Below are 20000 nucleotides of genomic sequence, written 5' to 3'. Positions count from 1 at the left end.
GTTATTCTGTTCGGAATCTGTCCGGGGTGAGGTTTTAGTAGGCTTGTATTTGTCGAAAGAGTTTACGATGATCGATAAATTCCTCTGCGCATGGTAAATGAGGTAGACAATCAGTTCTGTTATCAAGCAAATAGTGGTTTGGCGTAGAAGCTGTCAGATTGTTTACGTCAATAGTGGTTGGTTTAAATGGGCTGGGGTTCAACGTTTGCTCAACAAGACACATTGCCATTGGGAGAACACCTTTCATAAATTATCGGTTCCCGAACACTGCATACATTGCTTTCCTGTAACTTCTGAGCTGTCACTCCCACACACCTCTAAAGTAAAGTGCTGATGGTGGGATGAACTTCCACCGATTTCTTGTTCAACAAGATGTCCTTCAATTCTCTCTTTGTTCCATGCCTCGACATAATCTTTGAATCCTCCTTCTGCATTAATGAAGTTCGTCCTGTGGTCACTGATCATTAATATCGGTTTGCATCATAGGGCTGGGCCCCGCGTAATTGAGTTGAGATTACTGCGAATGTCCAACTATGGAGCTATCCATATATGCACGGCTCGTACTGTTAGACATTTGAACAAACAAGACCATCGCTTTACATTTCTGCGCCCAATTTTTACGTTAAAAGGGCCGAAGTAGTCTAGTCAAAAGTTTGCAAAAAGTGTTGAGGCATCCAACCCTTCTGTAAATTGCCCAACCATAACCGGAGTTATGGTCTGTGCTCTGCCTCTCCGTCAGTTGATACATTTTTACTTTATTGAACGTCAGGCATTTTTTACGCCGATAACCGGGCCATTGGTTTTCCTGTCGCTTCCTTTGGGTTACTCAGCACTAATTTTTCTGGGGCGAATATCTAGTGGGTTGTGAAAACCGCTCTTATGTTTCAACTGTGAATCCATCAGTTGTAACCAGTATCTCAGCCAATCGATTGGCGAGAAACACTAGTTTTTTACGGTGAGAGCTATGTATCCATTGCGGTATGGCAGTTGAATCTTGTCCGAAACCGCAACTGTTGATCATCATCTCATGTTCTTTGACATTCTGATCTTTCATTTTAACTGCCATGACCACTGCTAATACCAGAGACAGTACCTTTTTTCGGGTTAGAGAGCCTCAGCTTATTTGCTAGTACCTCTGCAGACCTCACGAATTCCCTCCGTAACTTTTTTTTGGAGCCCAAGCACAGATGATTGCTCGGTATTTGGCTATACGTCAGTTTGCTTTGTTTTGCAGGCTGATTTTTATATCTTTGGTTATCGTTGCGCTTACCTCATCATAGTTGGTGATCCATTTTCTAATCCCCGAATTCATGATTTGAGAAAAGAGGTTGAAGCCTTTTGAATACCTCGATAGATTCTTCCGTTGTTTCTACAGATTTGATGAAATCATCCATGTAGAATGTATTGTGGATTTTTGTTCCTGCTGTAGGACACTAACCTTTGTTATCGATCCTGACTTGTTTGATTGCGTAGTTTGCGTATGTTGGTAAACTCTTGGCTGCAAAATCGTGGTGCTGATACTCCTTCATTATTTCTCGGTCTCCATAGAAACCGGAGGCAGCCCCTCTCTTCTCAAGAACTTGCATTAGCGGAAATATCAATTCTTTATCGGCTTAGAAGGCTAATTTATGCCTTCGTGAAGCTATATGCCTCCGTGAAGCTGTCTGTGTGAGGATGAGCTCTTACTTAGCCATAGCTTCAGGTTTACCATAGCCTGACCAATGTTGGCTGCAATGATGGTACCACGTGAAAATTTCAGACGCAAAAAAAGTGGCTATTGTCACCAAAAAAGAGCAATGCGGCTCATAAAAATATCAGTCTGAAATGCGTGGAATAATAAGAAAAAGGGTAGCTGAAAACAGGATACTGTAGGCCTAATGCTGTTCCGCTGCGATTACGCAGAAACCACAATTATTATTATTATTAATTTCCTTCTCGAAATCTAAAAATTATTCCATTCAAGCTATGCAGCAAATCGATTCCGGTAAGTAGCTTATGGTTCCTTACTTCTTTATATTATGATACATGCAGCGTTGCAAACACGACGGATTTTACCAGTCTTGTTTTGTTTGAGCTCTAAATGGCGTGGAAAATACCCTTTTCCCCCAAAGTGCCTTGGAGTTCCGAGCATTTAAAAAAATAACAATTTTTTTTTATCAATTTGTGTAACTACAGTCTATTGACAAACGTTTTAAGGTTTGGGTGTTTTTGGAATGAGCTGTAGTTGTTTGTTAGGTTTGGCTCTTGTTCAGCCACAACTTACCACACTTCATACCGCTTGCCCGAAAACTTTGTCGTACTCTTTAGCTTCTTTTGAGCTTGCAGTTCTTTCTTTGAATGACTGACAACGTTGATTTTGGAAGCATACGTTTCAATGTCCAACTAGTATTGAACGTTTTTTGCTCTTTTTACGTCTACTCTCAAGGTGAAATGATAGACATTTTGTCTTCTCTTGCCCTTCGTGGCTCTACTGACTAGTCATCCTAATTGTGTCAGGACAGGGACAAGATCACTTCGTGTTCCTATCCTGTAGTCTAATTTTTTTTGTGGTACACTAGTGTCTTGACCTAGAATGATGCCAGCTTCCATCAAATAAAAACTCCTGTTTTGAAATTCACTGGAAGGGTTGAAACTGTTTTTAAATTTGTTCTAGAAGCGATTGAAGCTTTGTTTTAGTTAACTTTTACGGGAACTATTTTTTTGTCTTCAGATCCACGTCTACCAGCTATATTAAGAGGAACATGGGTGCCTTCCTTGGGTTTTCAACTTCTTTTGAATGCTTTGATCAATGAATGACACCGTTGGCCCTCTGTCGTAGAAAGCACATGCTTTTAACCTTTTGCCACCGCTCTGTATTGCGACTGGAATAATCTGAATAAAATTTGTAACTTCATTACTTTTCGTTGCTGTGTTTACGTTGACTGTGTGATTCTCCTTGCCCATTTGGTTACTGATTTTAGCAATGGATTGTGCTTTTTCGTGAATCCATTTATACCGCACACGGTTTTTTTGCAATCCTTGATAGTTTGTCCTTTTCCCTGACATCCATTATATAAACTTTTTGCTTCCTTATTGCCACGTATTGTTCGTTAATAATCTTCTTCTTGAATAATGGCTAGTTTCCAAAACGAAACGATGCGTGCAATCAGCTAGTGGACTTTAATCAGTTTCTGTTTTTTATTGCGCTAATTTCTTCTTTGCGTTCTCCTTTAAGCTCTGAGAATCCTTCATGTACGCTTCCCATTCATTCTACCTACTTTTCAAGACGAATGAGGTCAGGACTATCTTCCTGGCAATTATCTACATAAAACCAATTTTTCTCTTGGAGATTTGGGGACAATTTTCCTATCTCAAGCTGAAGTGTTGCGCTTGACTGTAGTTTGCCGTCAGAAATGCGTTGATTTGAAACGTTAACAAAATTTCTTATCAATTTTGAGTTTTCTTTGTTTTCACTACAATTTCAATTAAGGCACGTGAATTGTGAGCTTTTCTGGGCTCTTGTTTACGCAACGTCTTAGGTTGGGCGTTAGCAACAGATGTGGATGACCTAACTTCCGTTGTAATAGCGAGCAGGCTTGAGTAAAGACCCCGAATAACCCATGCTCAAGACCGCTGACTTGGCTCTGTCACGTAAAAGCATTTTCAAGTGACTCAATTTCTCTGATTCAGGAGTATTAAAACGGTGCACGGCAGTTAAAGTCATAAATGACCATTCTGGACGTTCGAGCCGAGCGGTCTACAATCGAAAGAACCTAGTTTAAGTTTGGGTAGCTGCCTGCCGCTAGTGGGTTTGTTGTACCCAATTTTTTCTTGACCCCGGGGTTAAACCGTAAAGCTCTCTACTTGATGATCGTGGGTTGCGTGGTCAATCGCCATCAAATTTTAACCGTGGATATGTGTTTTCTGGAACATATTTATTAGAACGCTTGCAGTTAAGGTTGTTTGTTTTTCAGGTTTATCTGATGGGTCGAGCCGTGAGGATACATCTCTGGTCTCGTACAGTTTGAATGGGGATTAAATGCGTATACCAGTAGCAGCATAATCGTCTGAGTGTAGATCCTTTTTGTGAATCGCTTCCTTTTGATACTCTAGATTTTGTGCACCCTTTTCTTCAAAACGTTGCATCTCTAGATCAAGCTTCTTTGCTTTCATTTCGAATTCCACTTTCTTCAATCGAAGCTGAGAATAAAAGTCTATCGCCAATGCAGTGAGTTTTTCAGCTTTCTTTAACTTCTTGCTTGAGATTTGTGACCCGTTTTCTTTGTTTTCATTATCATTCCCCGTTAATAAACAATGATCGTTGTTTACTGGCTGTGATTTATCTGGAAGTGGTTCTTCTTTATTGATCTGTAGAACTGAAACAGTTTGCTGATTTGACATCATTCTTGCGTTTAAGTTGTCGAAGAACCTTTCTATTCTACTTTCTGCTTTAGAGATCAATGCAAATCACTTCGTTTTTAAATGAGGTGTTAGAAGAGATTGTATATCTTGATAGACTGTTTTGTGTTTGCTGAGCCCATCAAGTAATATGAACAAGTAATACAAAAGAGTTTTGCCCTCCTAGTTCTCATGCTGCTTCTCGTTTCTCCTACTACGCAAACTCCGCAACTACGCATCTCGTAAGCAGGAGCTCCCATTTCGCCGACCCTCTTTTCCTTGGTGAAAACATCTTCCGCAATTGGATTGGAAGCACTGGAGCAATTTTTACGACTGGCTTCCTGTAGAATCAATAGAACCGATAGAATTGTTGCTATTCTTTCGATGGAAACGTTGCTGGTCAAGTTACTCCGTCAGAACCCGCGATGGTTTTTGTAACTCGACCAATTTGGTAATACACTCGTTTGTCATCCAAATAATCTCAAAAGTGAAAAAAACTGAGCCTTTTTACGAAAAAATTTCTGTGTAATTTTTATTTAAAGTTTTTCACAAAAACAACGGACGCTTTCTATGGTGACACTAAGCAGTAGAACAGGACTGCAAAATAACTGAAGATTAGGAAAAAGTTTGCAAACTTGTACTTATCATCAAATATGCACACGGAAATCTCGCTTGTACTTCTCTTTTTATTACATAAACCCACTACTGTTGGAAAAATTGAGCTCAAACGACAGGCGGGTTAACTTATTTCAAACGCCTCCTGAAATTTCTCTTGATTTTTGCCAAAAATGCGACCAGTGAAGGTTTCGGACCCCCACCTCCGGAAGTCTCCGGAGAACCACTAACCAATCCGCTAGAAATCCCCTGTCTATTTAGCAACAAATTTTACAGAGTGAAACGAACTGAACCCACCCAGAAATGAAGCAAGGACGCGTGAAAAAGTTAATTTAGAAGTCGAAGTCAAAAAATGTTCCAGAAGAAAAACATGCAAACAGTCAAGCCAAAATTTTGAATGAAAAATGACACTCATGTTTACAATAATGGTTTAAGACTTCGTTCGAGAGCAATTAAAAACTGTTTAAAACAACTGCACATCGACTTGATACCCCGGGTTCTATGAATTCATTGTCTATATCATTATATTGTTTCTCTGAACGAGCTGAACAGCTCTTACAAAAAATACAGAGTACCAGTGTCACCCACTTTTTTGAAATGTAAAAACACTGGAATCAATAACAATCTGTTTCATTTTGTGGAGAGATTGTAGCGGCTGCTCGCCCAGTCGGTTGCGACGAGGAAAACTTTACATCGCCCAGTTCGTTTCAGCTGTTCAAAATATGTCCGGATATTTTGTTTTTGCAATTCGCTTTGAAACTGTTTATCCGCTATATTCTCACCGTTGCCTTACAATTGAGTTTTTTTTCTATTTGCTAATCCTAGTGTTTTCAGTGTCGAATTGGACTGTATTGCTACATATCACACAACTCTATATCTCTACATTTTATATGTATACCAATTCAATCCGATAGGGAAAGAAATCGAAGACAAAACTTATGACCTGTTTATGCAAACATATATACACTCTAACTTCTGTTGCTTTTTGCCTTTTGTTCTCACGAGTTGAAATTCAAGAAGTCACAGTAACAATTTACTGCTCAGGAATATATAAAAAGCAAGACACAGTAACAAGTTATTTAGTGCTGAAAAAAGTTCATTTTTTGCGATATTTTGCTGAGTTATATGAAGAAAGCCATTTGCTAAGGCTAATACCGTTGAGTATGTACATGTTGCTTATGTTGTTTCCCCTTTTTTCTATGACTAAAAGGTTGCTGTGATAACAGAAAAAGGATAAACATGAACAACTAATACAAAATAGTTTTCCCCTCGCAGTTCTTATGCTGCTTCTATTTTCTCCTCCTACACAAACTCCCTCCTACGCATCCCCCGCAACCTCAGCTTCCACAGAGATACGACTATCTTTTCGTTCGTAACGGCTTTGTCCAACTTCGTTCCGCGGCCGTCAATAAGAATATCTAAGCGAGATTGAAAATTTTATTTCAGGCGATATCGTATGTGGAAGGAATTGATAAAAGTCTGAAAGACATGACGATTACAATTCCGACTGCAGCTGAAGATGCTAACGAATATGACTATGAAGCTGGATATGATCAACTGATTGGTGTTGAATCACGTGCACCCGTTAGTTCATGCTCCTCACTTTACCTACGTATCCTAACTTTTTTCATCTCCCTTTTTCCTTAAAATGCTTTGACTAAGTTCGGCAAATCTTAGGTGCAATCGTGGTTGACTAAAAAGCCTCGACCAGATGCCCAGCTAACAGCATAACGGATCGCATTTCTTGAACTTTAATAAGAAGCGAAAGTTGATCATCTCCCCTCTCATTGCGGGAGATAAAGAAGATCCGAATTACCCTAACTGTAGGCTACAATATTTTCCCGCAATAACAAGAAATGACGGAAAAAAGCAGACTTTCAGATAGAAGCGAGTAATCGTAGGTTTTAGTTGCGGGCGCAATTAACCTGCACCTTCATATTGAACTTTAAAGGCTACGTTAAATGAACAAATTCTAATTCACACAAACTTTCTATTCATACACGAACTTACAACCATTAGAATACATTATGCTGTCGGAAAACGCATATATGACCCTTTCTAAAACCCAAACTTGGGACATGTACAAACAGCTGAACGAAAAGTTAGAAAAGAAAGATCAACTCATTGATAGTTATATAGTTCTCGTTTATTACAAGTTATTTGAGGACAAGCAAAATGATGAGGAAAAAGCTGCATCTGTAAACAATCAGGTTCCATCCGAAACGGTGAGAGTATTTTTTACCAGATTACAATTATGGTCTGTCCCATAAAGTTGAAACAATGGAAAGTTCGAAATACGCCAGAACATGCAATTTAGCATCGATGTGGTCATTTGAATGCCAAAGTTTTTTTTTTTAAACTTGAAGTCCAATTCATCAGTTTTAATTTAGATTAAAACTTATGAATTCAATGCCGGAACTTTGACCTGTCTCTGAATCTAATGAATTCAAAAAGTAAGAAAAGCTATGCCGCTCATAAATCCGTTAGTCAGCTACGCTTGAAAGTGACAAACATTGCAGCAATACGTTTCTTGCTCTTAAAAAACATCCAATGTTTTGTTGGAAAATGGAAAATCGGATCTTTTTTGTTCGTCGCATCCGGAAGGAATTGATAACAGTCTGAAAAGCAGTGCGTGTAGCACGCATATCAAAATTTTATAGTTCGAAAAAATGCATTAAATTTTAGTAAAACTAAGTTTCTCTTTTCATGGTTCACCAGTTTTTATTTATCAGCTAGAGTAAAAGAAAACCTACAGAAAAAAGTGTGCAATTAAATGACCGTTTGAAAAATAGAGTATACATCAGACGTATCTAATAGATACATCTCTTTGGGCACGCCTTCAGTTAATTATTTTAGTTGAACTAAAAAAAAATTAGTTCAAATCTACTTTTGAATGAAAACTTTCTTAAAAAATAAAAATGCTTAGCAGCGTTTGCCATCTTATAATTTTGGAGTTTTTTTGGATGTTCCTAATTGTCCGAAACGTACGAAACGGACGAACAATCTCGCATTTTTCCTGAGAAACTGGGACTAATTTTATGTTCGCTAAGTTCAGCTCTGTGATACTTTGTAACAAGCATAACGTTCTAACCGCTAAAAATAAGATGTAATCTCGTCTAATTCAATTTTTCATTAAACGCTGAGTCGGTTTATTGCATTTTTATTGACAGCTTTATTGCATTTTGCCTTTTAAGTTTGGTTCGCTTCAATCAGACAAAACCAGGATCAAGAGTCATTCCGATTTTTTGGCAATCTACTGGCTATGTATTTTTTTTACGAATTAGGCAATTGTTTTTCCATTTGAACCCAAATGTTTTCAACGCCAATGTTTTAGATGGAAATGAAAAGACAAAAAAATCGTGTCTTTCATTATTTTGGCTGAATGTCAAGTTTCTAAAAAAGATAGCGGATAGCAATCTCAATAGTTGAGCGAGACTCTACTTTTCGTTGCAGCTTTTGGGTCTTTTTTTTCGAACATTCATTCTATTCATTGAAAATTTTTCAACAATACGTTTTTTCCACTTTCATTATGATTCTTTAGTTTTTTGTCATTGCATTTAAATTTTACAGTTGGTAATCCATGCTTTTTGGCGTTGCTGCTGCCTGAGGTACAATAGGTATTGGATAAAACAGGGCTTCCAGCCACCAGCCAACTTGACCCATTTCCCCTCGTAAAAACTCGGGGAAATGGACCAAGCCGTCTGCTAACTAGAAGCCCTGTTTTATCCACTACTATAGACTGCCATATACACAATACTTGCTCTCTTTGCTTAGTCTAAAAACAGTTCAATAAATGATGGAAAGGAAAAGTGAGCGTCATGCTAAAATGGCCGCCTCCATTAACAGAAATGATAATCTCCATTAGCAGAATGATATCAAACGAGTGAAAAATTCGAATATAAGACATCTTTAAATCAAGTTGAGTAATTATTAAAATTTTTATTTAATTTTTAATAGATTATAAAAAGCATTCAATTTAATAGAAAGATTTAATTATTATTTTACTTTAAAACAGGTAATTACTTGGGAACTGATAACTAATTTTAAGTTAAAAATCATGTTTGAATATCCAAGAAGGAAGAATGTTTTAGTATAATTCTCCATGAGTTGAACTTTTTTCTCCACGGCATTTTTTGGCTATTCATCATGGCTTTCACTTCTCTACAAAAACAAGCAAAAGTTTCATGATGAAGAAATTTATACCCAGTGAAACACCGAAAGTTAAATCAAAAATAAGTCACAACCCGCATGCATGCGCACACCATGCGCACCCGCACACTTTCCGCATATTCCGCAAACACTTTCTACTCAAATTATGCGCTTCGTTATGCGCACTGTGCGATCTATGCGCTTTATTTTAATTTTTGTCTAAAGTTTTATTATATTATACTTTTTGCTAATGATAATGATAATGATAATGATAGTGATACTGATAATCATAATGATAATGATAATGATAATGATAATGATAATGATAATGATAATGATAATGATAATGATAATGATAATGATAATGATAATGATAATGGTAATGATAATGATAATGATAATGATAATGATAATGATAATGATAATGATGCTGATAATGACAATGATAATGACAATGATAATGATAATGATAATGATAATGATAATGATAATGATAATGATAGTGATAATGATAATGATAATGATATTGATAATGATAATGATAATGCTACTGATAATGATAATGATAATGATAATGATGAGGTTAAATGATAAAAATATGGTAATCTATTCTTCTATTAATTTATCTATATCTATACACTTAGCTATTAATTCAGAAACTATAATATAATAATTATAATATTCGGGCTCATTAGACTTATGGGTCTTCGACCATGCTTCGGCATCTGTTATATTAGACTTATCTATTATATTAGACTTATGGGTCTTCGACCATGCTTCGCCATCTATTGGATTAGACTTACGGGTCTTTGACCATGCTTCTCCATCTTATGGTTTAGATTTAATAAATTCATTAACGGTTTTTTTTACTAATAGGCTCTAATGCATTAACTGAATCAACACCTCTGGGTAATATTATTTCTTTATGAGAGTTTTTTATTTTGCCTTTTAACCCGCTAAAACTTAATATAGAGGTACAATATTCACACTTAACCTTAGTTGAATTACATTCTTTACAAATAGATTTCTTTTTATCAAAAGATGTTATTTGTTTTATAACTCTACATCTATTACAAATTTTATGTGTTATATCAATTTTTGTTTCCATATGACTATTATGACTATTCTTTGGGTTAGGGTCGGGGATAGTACTAGGGAAAAAATAGGGATAGAATTAGATTTAGAGCCAGAATTAGAGTTAGAATTAGAATCAGAATCAGAAATAGGATTAGAGCTAGAGCTAAAGCTAGAGCTAGAGCTAAAGCTAGAGCTAAAGCTAGAGCTAGAGCAAGAGTTAGAGCTAGAACATTTTGAAGCAATCCCTCTTAACTTTGAAGTTAACTTCTACACAATTACCACTTATTGACTCATATCCACATGCACACATACTAACTTTATCTTTATGTTCCATTTTATAACGAAAAAGAAAAATATATGGGGTTCCACAATCATAACTACAATCTAAACAATCTATACTCACCATTTATAAGGAATCAAAATTTCAAATTTTATTATTTATAAATGATCATAAATCTAGTATAATCTCTTATATCTAGCCAATCTTATTTAATTATAAATTAATTATAGTTTCAATTATTTATTTATTTATTTATAAACTCTTATATCATGTCAGAATTGCAATTACATTGTCTAACAATTTGATAGTTTTACTACAGTCATAAACTTAGTCATAGACATGGTCATAGACTTGGTCATAGACTTAGTCATATTATTTATTTATTTATTTATAACTAAATATATTTTTTACAGAAGGCAAACTTTAAATGATAATATATTTATAAATCATAATATCTTATGATGTCCTATAATTCCAATTAAATCTTTAGTATAATCCTTAGAGAATGTAAACTTAGACAGAGTTTCAACACCTAAATTATTAAGAGTATTATATTTAATTCTTTTATCTAAAATGTTCTCTCTACTCAATTCAGCTTTATCTCCAGTAAAATTTATAATCTCATCTTTGAATTACTGATTATTTGTATATAGTTCATATAAATCTTTTACCCCTTTTTACTTAAATTTTCAGTCTCCTCATCAATATATTCTTCTTGTATAATCCGTGGTAAGGGTGAAGCTCTATGGTGAAACATGGTCAAAGACCCATTATACATTCGTCCATGCTTTGCCATGCTTTGCCATAGTCGAAGTCTCTTCTGCCCCCAAGCAGAGTTGATAAATGACCCCGTTCTATTTAAGAAATGACTTGCTTGTGTTGCCACCCGTGCTGCAGTTTTTACTGCTGAGTCAGGTTTCATATAACTATATATAGCTTAGAGTAAACTTATACCCCATGCTATCCAAACCCAAATACTTTGTCCTTTTTGCAAAAACCTTCTCTTTAGTTAGGACATTATTCTGAATCTCAATACCTCTTGAAGTTAAAAGTTTCTTAAAGTAGAATATAAACTTATCTTTATTAATAGTATTTCTATTTGTAGAACTATACGTTAGTGGTATAAAATAATCTGTAAGTTTATCTATCTCATCATTATCTAGTTCATCTTTTAAACTAAGGGCCTTAAGGTCCATGAAACCAATTCTCGAGTCATATATAGTTGTTCTATTTTTATCAAAAATAATAAAATCATCATCGTTAACATTATACTTAATCAAGCCAAAACGAAGTGGTTCCGCTGTTTTATCTGTGCAATTATAAAAGCTTCTATTTAATTCCTTGCTTATGCCATGGAAGTCATGCTTACATTTTTATCTTTCATTAAAATTTCTAAAAAGAGCAGCTCCATTATAAGTTGTTATATAAATAGTATCACAACCCATTCTTGCCGTATTAAATATTTGAGCTTGTTTATGTCCCATTACAATCATTTGAATATCATCATGTCTCCCAACAGCAAAATATTCAGTTATATCATTTTTTAACTTATTTCCCATATCATCAATAACAATTACACAAATTTCAAAATGTCTATATTTTTTGATGTAATCATATCTATACCACACATATTAAATCCGTCATAGGGCAATCCAGTTTCTGGATTTATGTACTCCTTCTCATCTTTACCCACTACGATTATTTCCTTTTTATTTTCTTCCTCGTCTTGTTTATAGGTCTCCGACCATGCTTCTCTAAACAAATTTAAGTATTGTTTAACAAAATAAGTCTTGCCTGTGTTACTAGAATCATAAACAATAGTATGCAGTGGTCACTTTTCAAATTCAAATCTGACTAAGCTTTTATTCATAAACCCTTCGAAGCTTTCTTCTAGTTTTGGTATATTTACTTGGCAAATCATCATATATTAGATAACAAACTACTCCTATTAACACGAGTAGAAACATTATAGGGCCTGTCTCCCATTTTTATATATGAAATATAGACTTATAATTAGAATTACACTTATAATTAGACTTAGACTTATAATTAGATTTATAATTAGACCTAAAATTAGACTTATAATTAGACTTATAATCAGAATTATAATTAGACTTATAATTAGACTTATAATTAGACTTATAATTAGACTTATAATTAGACTTATAATTAGACTTATAAATAGACTTATAATTAGACTTATAATTAGACTTATAATTAGAACTATAATTAGACTTATAATTAGACTTATACTTAGACTTAGAAATAGTCATAGTCATAGTCATAGTCATAGTCGTAGACTTATAATTAGTCTTATAGTCTTATAGTCTTATAGACTTGGACTTATGGGTCTTCGACCATCCGTGAAACCACTTCTCCGATGATTTACCATAATTAAACAATAATGTTTAATATATAGAAATGCTTACCCTAACTTTTGAAGAATTTATTATTAGATTTAGCATTGATAATAAACCCATGAGTAATATCAAAATAGGAGATACAGGAAAAGATATATAAGTCTAACTCCGATTGAGATAGTAATGAGAGATCAGGCCCCTGACAACATTAATGAGAGTAACTTTAGTAGTATAGTAATTCTACACCCGTCTGATGGTACTCATTGGTTTCTAGTTATAAGAAGAGATGGTGAAAAGATACATTACTTTGACAGTTTCGGTCTTAAGACTCCTCCTTTATTCTTAAAAGAATATGTTGATCTAGACTCAGATGAAAGAATTCAACAACGTGATGAATCTTATTGTGGGGCTTATTGTTTATACATGATCTGTCTTATTGATAATGGTTATAGAATAAAGAGTGCTTTGATTACTCTAGTTAATCAAGTTAAATCCCCTGAAGCATATAATGAGTGTTTAGGTTTTAAAGTTAAAGGTAAACTTGGAGTTGAAGTTGTTGTCAACTTCAATGTCAATCAGGGAATCTGCTTCGTAGATGACAATGTTAATGACAATGTTAATGATAATGTCAATGACATTGGCGATGACAATGTCACTGACAATGTCAACGGGTTTCACCTTCACCCACAGCCTACGGCTGACGACAAAGGCAATGCTAATGACAATCTTAATCAAGGAACCTGCTTCGCAGATGTCAAGGTTAATGGTAAATAAGAATCCCCCTTATCAGATGATGATGACACAGTGTGATCGAAGGCTCTTGAAAGGGACGAAGTCCTTGGTTGTTGTAACAAGGCTAGCCCTTCCCCAACAAAACAAAGAGATAAACCCTGTTCACAATGTGGTTGTTGATGTGGATGTGGAAGCACCTCCGGTCTTGGTTCCCCAAGGGCGGGCCTTGTTTAACCAATGGTCTCAGGGGCCCCTTCCCTAAAAGTATCAAGGATTGGTACACCAGTAAATAGTAAAGGCGCTTCCACCTCTGCCCCCTCATCTAAATTATTGATCGATGTTAATGGAAGTCTACAATCATGGATAACTGATAGGAATATAACGGTCTATGTCCCCTTCCCATAAAACCTCAGATGCATAATATCTGGTCCTAGTGAGTGTGGTAAGACAGTCTTATTAAAGAATCTGTTTATACCCGACATACAATCTGATAGATGATATATCATTGGTCCTACTGGTAATCAATATAATGATTTAGAGTATAAATATATTGTGTTTATTAAGGATATAAACGAATTACCCCACCCCGATAAACTACCAAAAGATAAAAAGAAACTCGTGATATTTGATTATGTTATAGCTAAGGAAACAATTATTAATGAATACGTTTGTAGAGCTAGACATGAAGATTGTGATATGATATATCTTAAACAAAATATATTCTCGGCAGATAGACAGAATGTTAGAGAGAATTGTAATCTATTTATTTTCTTTGAACAAACAGGCAAAGCCGTCACTGCTATATATTATGATCACTTTACTGGATCTCAACTTAGTTATAATGATTTTAGTGATATATGTGAAAATGTGTGGTCCGGGCCTTATAATTACATTATCATTGATAAATCTCAACATAAGAATTAACTGGGATTGGAGAGTTATATAGTTCATTAATATTTATAGGGCTTTGCCCATGTTTCACCATGGCTGAATATAAGTCTAAGCATAGGTTTAAGTATAAGTCGAAGTATAAGTCTAAATATAAGTCTAAGTATAAGTATAAGTACAAGTATAAGTCCAAGTCTATAAGTCTAAGTATAAGTCTAAGAATAAGTCTATAACTAAATCAGATGTAAAGTAAAACTCAACACATCTCCATTAAAGTCTATAGGTCTTCCATGCTTATCTTTAATATGAAATTCAATATATTCTATTCTATCCTTTGTTACATTTTGATATAAGATATTAGTTGGTATAATATTTATCAAGTAACCTGGTGGTTACGTTAGAGTAAAAGTAAAGAGTATGTCTGTGTTATTGTCATTATCTTTAACATCAGATATAACATTACAATGGATGTTAATAGTACCAAAACCCATAAAATCAATAGTCTTTTGAGATGTATATTTACCTTGTTCATATACTATTTTTCTAAAGCCCAGTAATGGGGCAATTGAATTTTCTATGTCAAAGTTAATTGCACCTTGTTTTGTTTCCATTAAACTTTTCATTATATTCTTTTCGGGTTCTATTATAACATTACCATTAGTTTCTTCTTTAATTAATTCTGCTATTTCGATCAATTCATATGCACTTGTTATAGGATCTAAAATACGGGTATCTGACCATGTTTCACCTTGGGTATCATATAAGAATTGATTGTTCCTTCTATTCACATTAAACACCGAATTAAAAACAGATAATCTAAGTAAACCTAATTTTGATGAGTTAAGTATAGGTTCAGTAAAGTTTAACTTTGCTGTTGATTTTATCATTCTAAAGTTAAGTGTGTGTTCTTTTTTAGTTTTAGTTAGAGTTTCACGTATCTTTTGTAGTTCATATAGAATTAATTTATCTGTCATTTTTAAATTATAAAAATGGAGTTTAATTTGGATACAACTTATGGTGATAATAATCATATACACAAAAGTAAGAATATTAAATATAAGCCAAGTAATCTAGCAACAATGAATATAGTTTATACTAAAAATAATATCATACTCAGTAGAGAAGAGAATCATTTAAAATTGCATGATTCATATCTAGAGATAGAGTTTGTTGTATCAAATGATGCTGGTGGTGTATTCAGCTCAAAATTGATCATGCTGCTGCAGCACGAGATCATATGTATATGATGGTTAAGATGAGTGATCTATTCGGTTTTCTGAATGATTTAGAAAAGATTATACATGGACTAGGATTTAAACTAATATTAAAAAGAAATAATAATGGTAGAGATTTATTTAGAGTTGGTGCTGGTGCCGGTGCAGTAGCTATTGATGGTAATATAGAAATTAGAGATATATCATGGTGTGTACCTAGTATTGATCCTAGTAATGATAATGGAATTATTGTACAGAAAGGATTAAATAAAAGGAATAAAATTGATTTTATTATTATGAAAAAAAGACATTTTACAAGAATGTGCCCAATGCCACTAATTTCTTATTTGATCCAGGTATGGAAAGTGGTATGAATGTTCATGAACAACCTCATGATGCAAGTACATTTGATATATTGAATGTTACTGAATGTTATTGTAAGATTGGTAGTGAATTTTATCCCGAGGATGGAATGAATAATAATTATGGTACCAATATTTATAATTAGGCGTGTAAAGAGATTGTTAATTTTAATAATGAGTTTAATGGGTTACCTCATAATATTAAACAATATATAAATCATAGAACATTCAAAAGTAGTTATAGAATATATGTATTTGGCGCTAGATATCAAAATGATCATATTGGTCCACAACCAATACAAGTTAATTTTAATTTTAGTGCTGCAGTTGCAGATGTTATTTGTCATGCATTAGTTTCAACTAGAAAGGTTATCAGTGTCAATAGTGATGGTAATAAGATGGTTGATATTATATCTTAGTTATAGTTAATGTTATAGTAATCTTCATAATCATTGTTATAGTCATTGCTTTATTTCTAGCTCTAGTCAATATTATAGTCATTGTCAATGTTATAGTTGTAGCTCTTGTCATAGCTATATTTTATTTCTTACTAGTCTTAATAAAACCTTTAGCATAAATAATATCTAGTTTCTTTTCATTCTCTAGAGACAAAGCTCTAGCTTCAAGTTTAGCCTTAGGCTTGGGTTTTGTCTTAGCCTTAGGCAATGGTTTAGGTTTAGCCTTAGGCTTAGTCTTAGTTAGCTAATGCCTTAACAACAAGGGGATAATACTTTTTAACTTCCATTATTTTTTATATATAAATATGAGTAACTTTAGTAAGTTTGAAACTAATTTTCACTGTGTTGGTGGTAGACATTATAGTGGTAATAATATTATAAGAGGGATTCTCACATCTAAAGGAACTAAGATGTTAAAAGGTAATGATGTTAAGTGTAGAAGAAATAACTCAATGACAGTATCTGATGCAACAATAGAAGCAGAAGCTTTGAAAGATTTCTTTAAAAGTGTTGATAGAGCAACAGTTAACTTTGGAAAAAAAAGTTGCTAATAAACCAGTAAGACCCTAATAATTCAGTAAGAGCATTAGAAACAGCAAGTAAAATAGGAAATGCAACTGCAAGTAGAAACCCAAGAGCTGCTTTATCAGCTACACCTGATTTAATTAAATTTGCAACTACTGGTGAAGGTATAAGAGTAATACAGAAAGGTAGATGGTTATATTTAGGTACAAACAAGAGATGATTAGTTATATTAGAGTTTATTACATAACTTTGTTTATCAGGAACTGCTTCGCACATGACTATGACTGTGACTATGACTAAGACTATAGCTATAACTATAATTGTCAGTCTATGACTTTGACTATCAATATGACTATAAGTGAAGTGTAAGTCTATGACTAGATACATCTAATGGTAGATATTAATACTAATATTATTATTACTAAATATTTTATTATAAGTAAACACTAATACCCTGAGTTTAAAAAATACTCAATTTACTTTTCTTATTCTACTTATATTTTTCGTATACCTTGACTATTTCATTATATTCGTCATTATCTATTTTATTGTGATTCATTGATTTTGCATATAGTTTATTAAACTTATCACTAAACTGTTTACTTAAAATATACATTTGTGAATACTTTATAATTTTTGTTCTGATTTTAGTATTAATTGTTTTTGATAATGAACCACAAACAGTTGTTGTAGCAAAAGCTGTTGTTATAGAATAAGGTAATCCTATGCCTGTTAATGCAACTGATGTTGATGTTGCAGTTGTTGCTATAGATGAAATTAATGTTACTGTTATCTCAGCAATGTTAAAGTAATTTTTATATCTACTCAACTTCTTATTATAGTTATTAGTTTCAGTTTCATAACAATATCTAATATCTTTTATAATGTTAATTTTATTATTAAATTTTATTATTAACTAGGATTTTATCGTTTATGTTTTTTTCATTAATATGTGAAGTGGTTTCACCAATGGTTGTCAAGTTTGGGTAAAGTAATCTCTCACTCGGTGATGATGGTTGACTCATTTTCAGTTGTAAAATACCTCTCAGTATCTTTCATTATATCTTCTTGATCAAAATCATAATGCATCTGTAGTCTTGCTTGTTCTTTGTTGTCAAGAAGTTTACTTTCTAGTAATACAGCTATTATATTGTACTATTGTCTTTTTATTCTTTATAAGGTCTTCATCTATAAAAGAATTAGTCTTTTCATTACTTTCTTTAATTCCCCTTAGACCAGTAGTGAACATATCATCTAGGTGAATGTTAGAAATATTCTGATTAAAATTGTTATTAACAAATTCTTATTTTTTTAAGTTGATTATACTTCGAGATAGTATCAACCTTATTAAAAAAGTTAACAGTATTTGTAACTTCATTTGCTGATTTAATAAACTCTTTAACTTTTATTTTGTTTAGTTGTAATGTTTTAGTTGTAACCTTATTAAAATCACCTTTCCTTAGTTCAGTTATATTTCTACTTAAGATATCAATTTTTATTAGAAGATAATAAGTTATTGTCAAAATACTCTTTTTTAACTTTATCTTTTTCTTCTATGGGGGTGTACCTTTGTAATTTTATAAGTATCTTTCATGTCAATGTTATTGTTATCTTCTAAGAACAACCCGTGGTTTTTAATTAGTGTTAAGTTGTGCCAACGGTCAGCGGAGCTGATTGATGATACCCCTTGATTTTTCGTTTGGTTAAATCTATTTCTTGTCATCTTTGTATTTGTTTACAGAAAAAAACTATCTGCGAAGCAGGTTCCCTGATCTACTTTGTAGCTGACCGGAGGTCGATATTTAACGATTCCAAAACCTTATTATTAGATTCAAAATCAAACTCAGATTTTAATAATTCCTGTTTATAGTATTTACCTTCTATTATATCTCTGTTCATATCTTCTATTCTGTATGATGTTGGTTAGAACTTCATTAACTTTAAATAATTCTCTATTCCAATTAGAAGTGTAACCTTTGAGAAAATGTTACGTTTGTCAGCATTCCTGACATAATCACCAACTTTTTTCGGTGTTGTTTTGGTATATTTAACATAGTATTTAACCTTATCGGGATTATTAGAAGCATCAACCGGTGTCATATTAATAGTAGAGTGAATGTTATTGTTATAAATTATTACTGCATAATTTAAAATATCTACCCAATTACCATCGCCATTGATGAACATTGGTTAATTATTTATCTGTAATAATGTTCTATTAAATCTCTTTGTAAAACAGAGCCTTTAAATCACTCTAAGTAGAATATAATTCGATTTCAAATTCTTTAATTAAAGATTTAAATGTTTTATTGTGAAACTCACTACCCTTATCTACCCATAATATTTCATGCTTTCGATCTTGAAAATCACCTTGTGGACTTTCATCTAATACTATTTTAAAGCCATTAGTTATAGATAAACCAGATTTATTCTTCCAGGAAATAGCCCATGCATATTTTGTGAATATATTTATAACAGTTAATATAAACTTATAATTTTTATTGTATTTACTTAGAAATGACTTACCAATTAAATCAGCTGACCATGTTTCATCTTCATTTAATGGTATTATTCTTTCTCTTCTAAACTTTGTGATTTGGCGACCAAATACTTCATTAGCTAGTATTTTTTGTTTAGTTTTAATTGTGTATTGTTGTTTCTTTATCTGCAAAGCAAGTTCCCCGATGGGCGTAGTTCTAGGCTTACTCATCCGCGAAGCAAGTTCCCTGAGGGACGCAGTCATAGCTTTGCTCATTTACCATAATTAAAAACAAAATTTTCTAATTGCTCTTGATTAATAATATTCATAGATAATAGTTGTTTAGATGTATTTAACATTTCATCATATAATCCATCAAGCCCAGCTTTCATTTCTAGTATAAGTGCTTCTAATCTTTCTATTGAACTATTCGGGTCTGTTTTGCTAAGACCACTAGCTTCTATTTGTTTATCAGCCTCGTAAT

General features: G+C 33.3%; 1 protein-coding gene across 1 annotated transcript in view; it reads left to right on the top strand.

Moving 5' to 3' along the window:
• The window catches only part of LOC142340368 (uncharacterized), a 162282-nt gene that overhangs the window by 123928 nt on the left and 18354 nt on the right, over window positions 1–20000 (top strand). Inside the window, exon 14 of the mRNA XM_075390944.1 lies at window positions 6439–6576. Within this exon, the coding sequence (XP_075247059.1) occupies window positions 6439–6576 (138 nt within the window). The remainder of the gene's footprint in view (window positions 1–6438; window positions 6577–20000) is intronic.

Source organism: Convolutriloba macropyga, chromosome 5 (genome assembly GCF_964194025.1).
Source record: "Convolutriloba macropyga chromosome 5, txConMacr16.3, whole genome shotgun sequence".
Taxonomy (NCBI): Eukaryota; Metazoa; Xenacoelomorpha; order Acoela; family Convolutidae; genus Convolutriloba; species Convolutriloba macropyga.
This window is presented reverse-complemented; position numbering and strand designations above follow the sequence as displayed.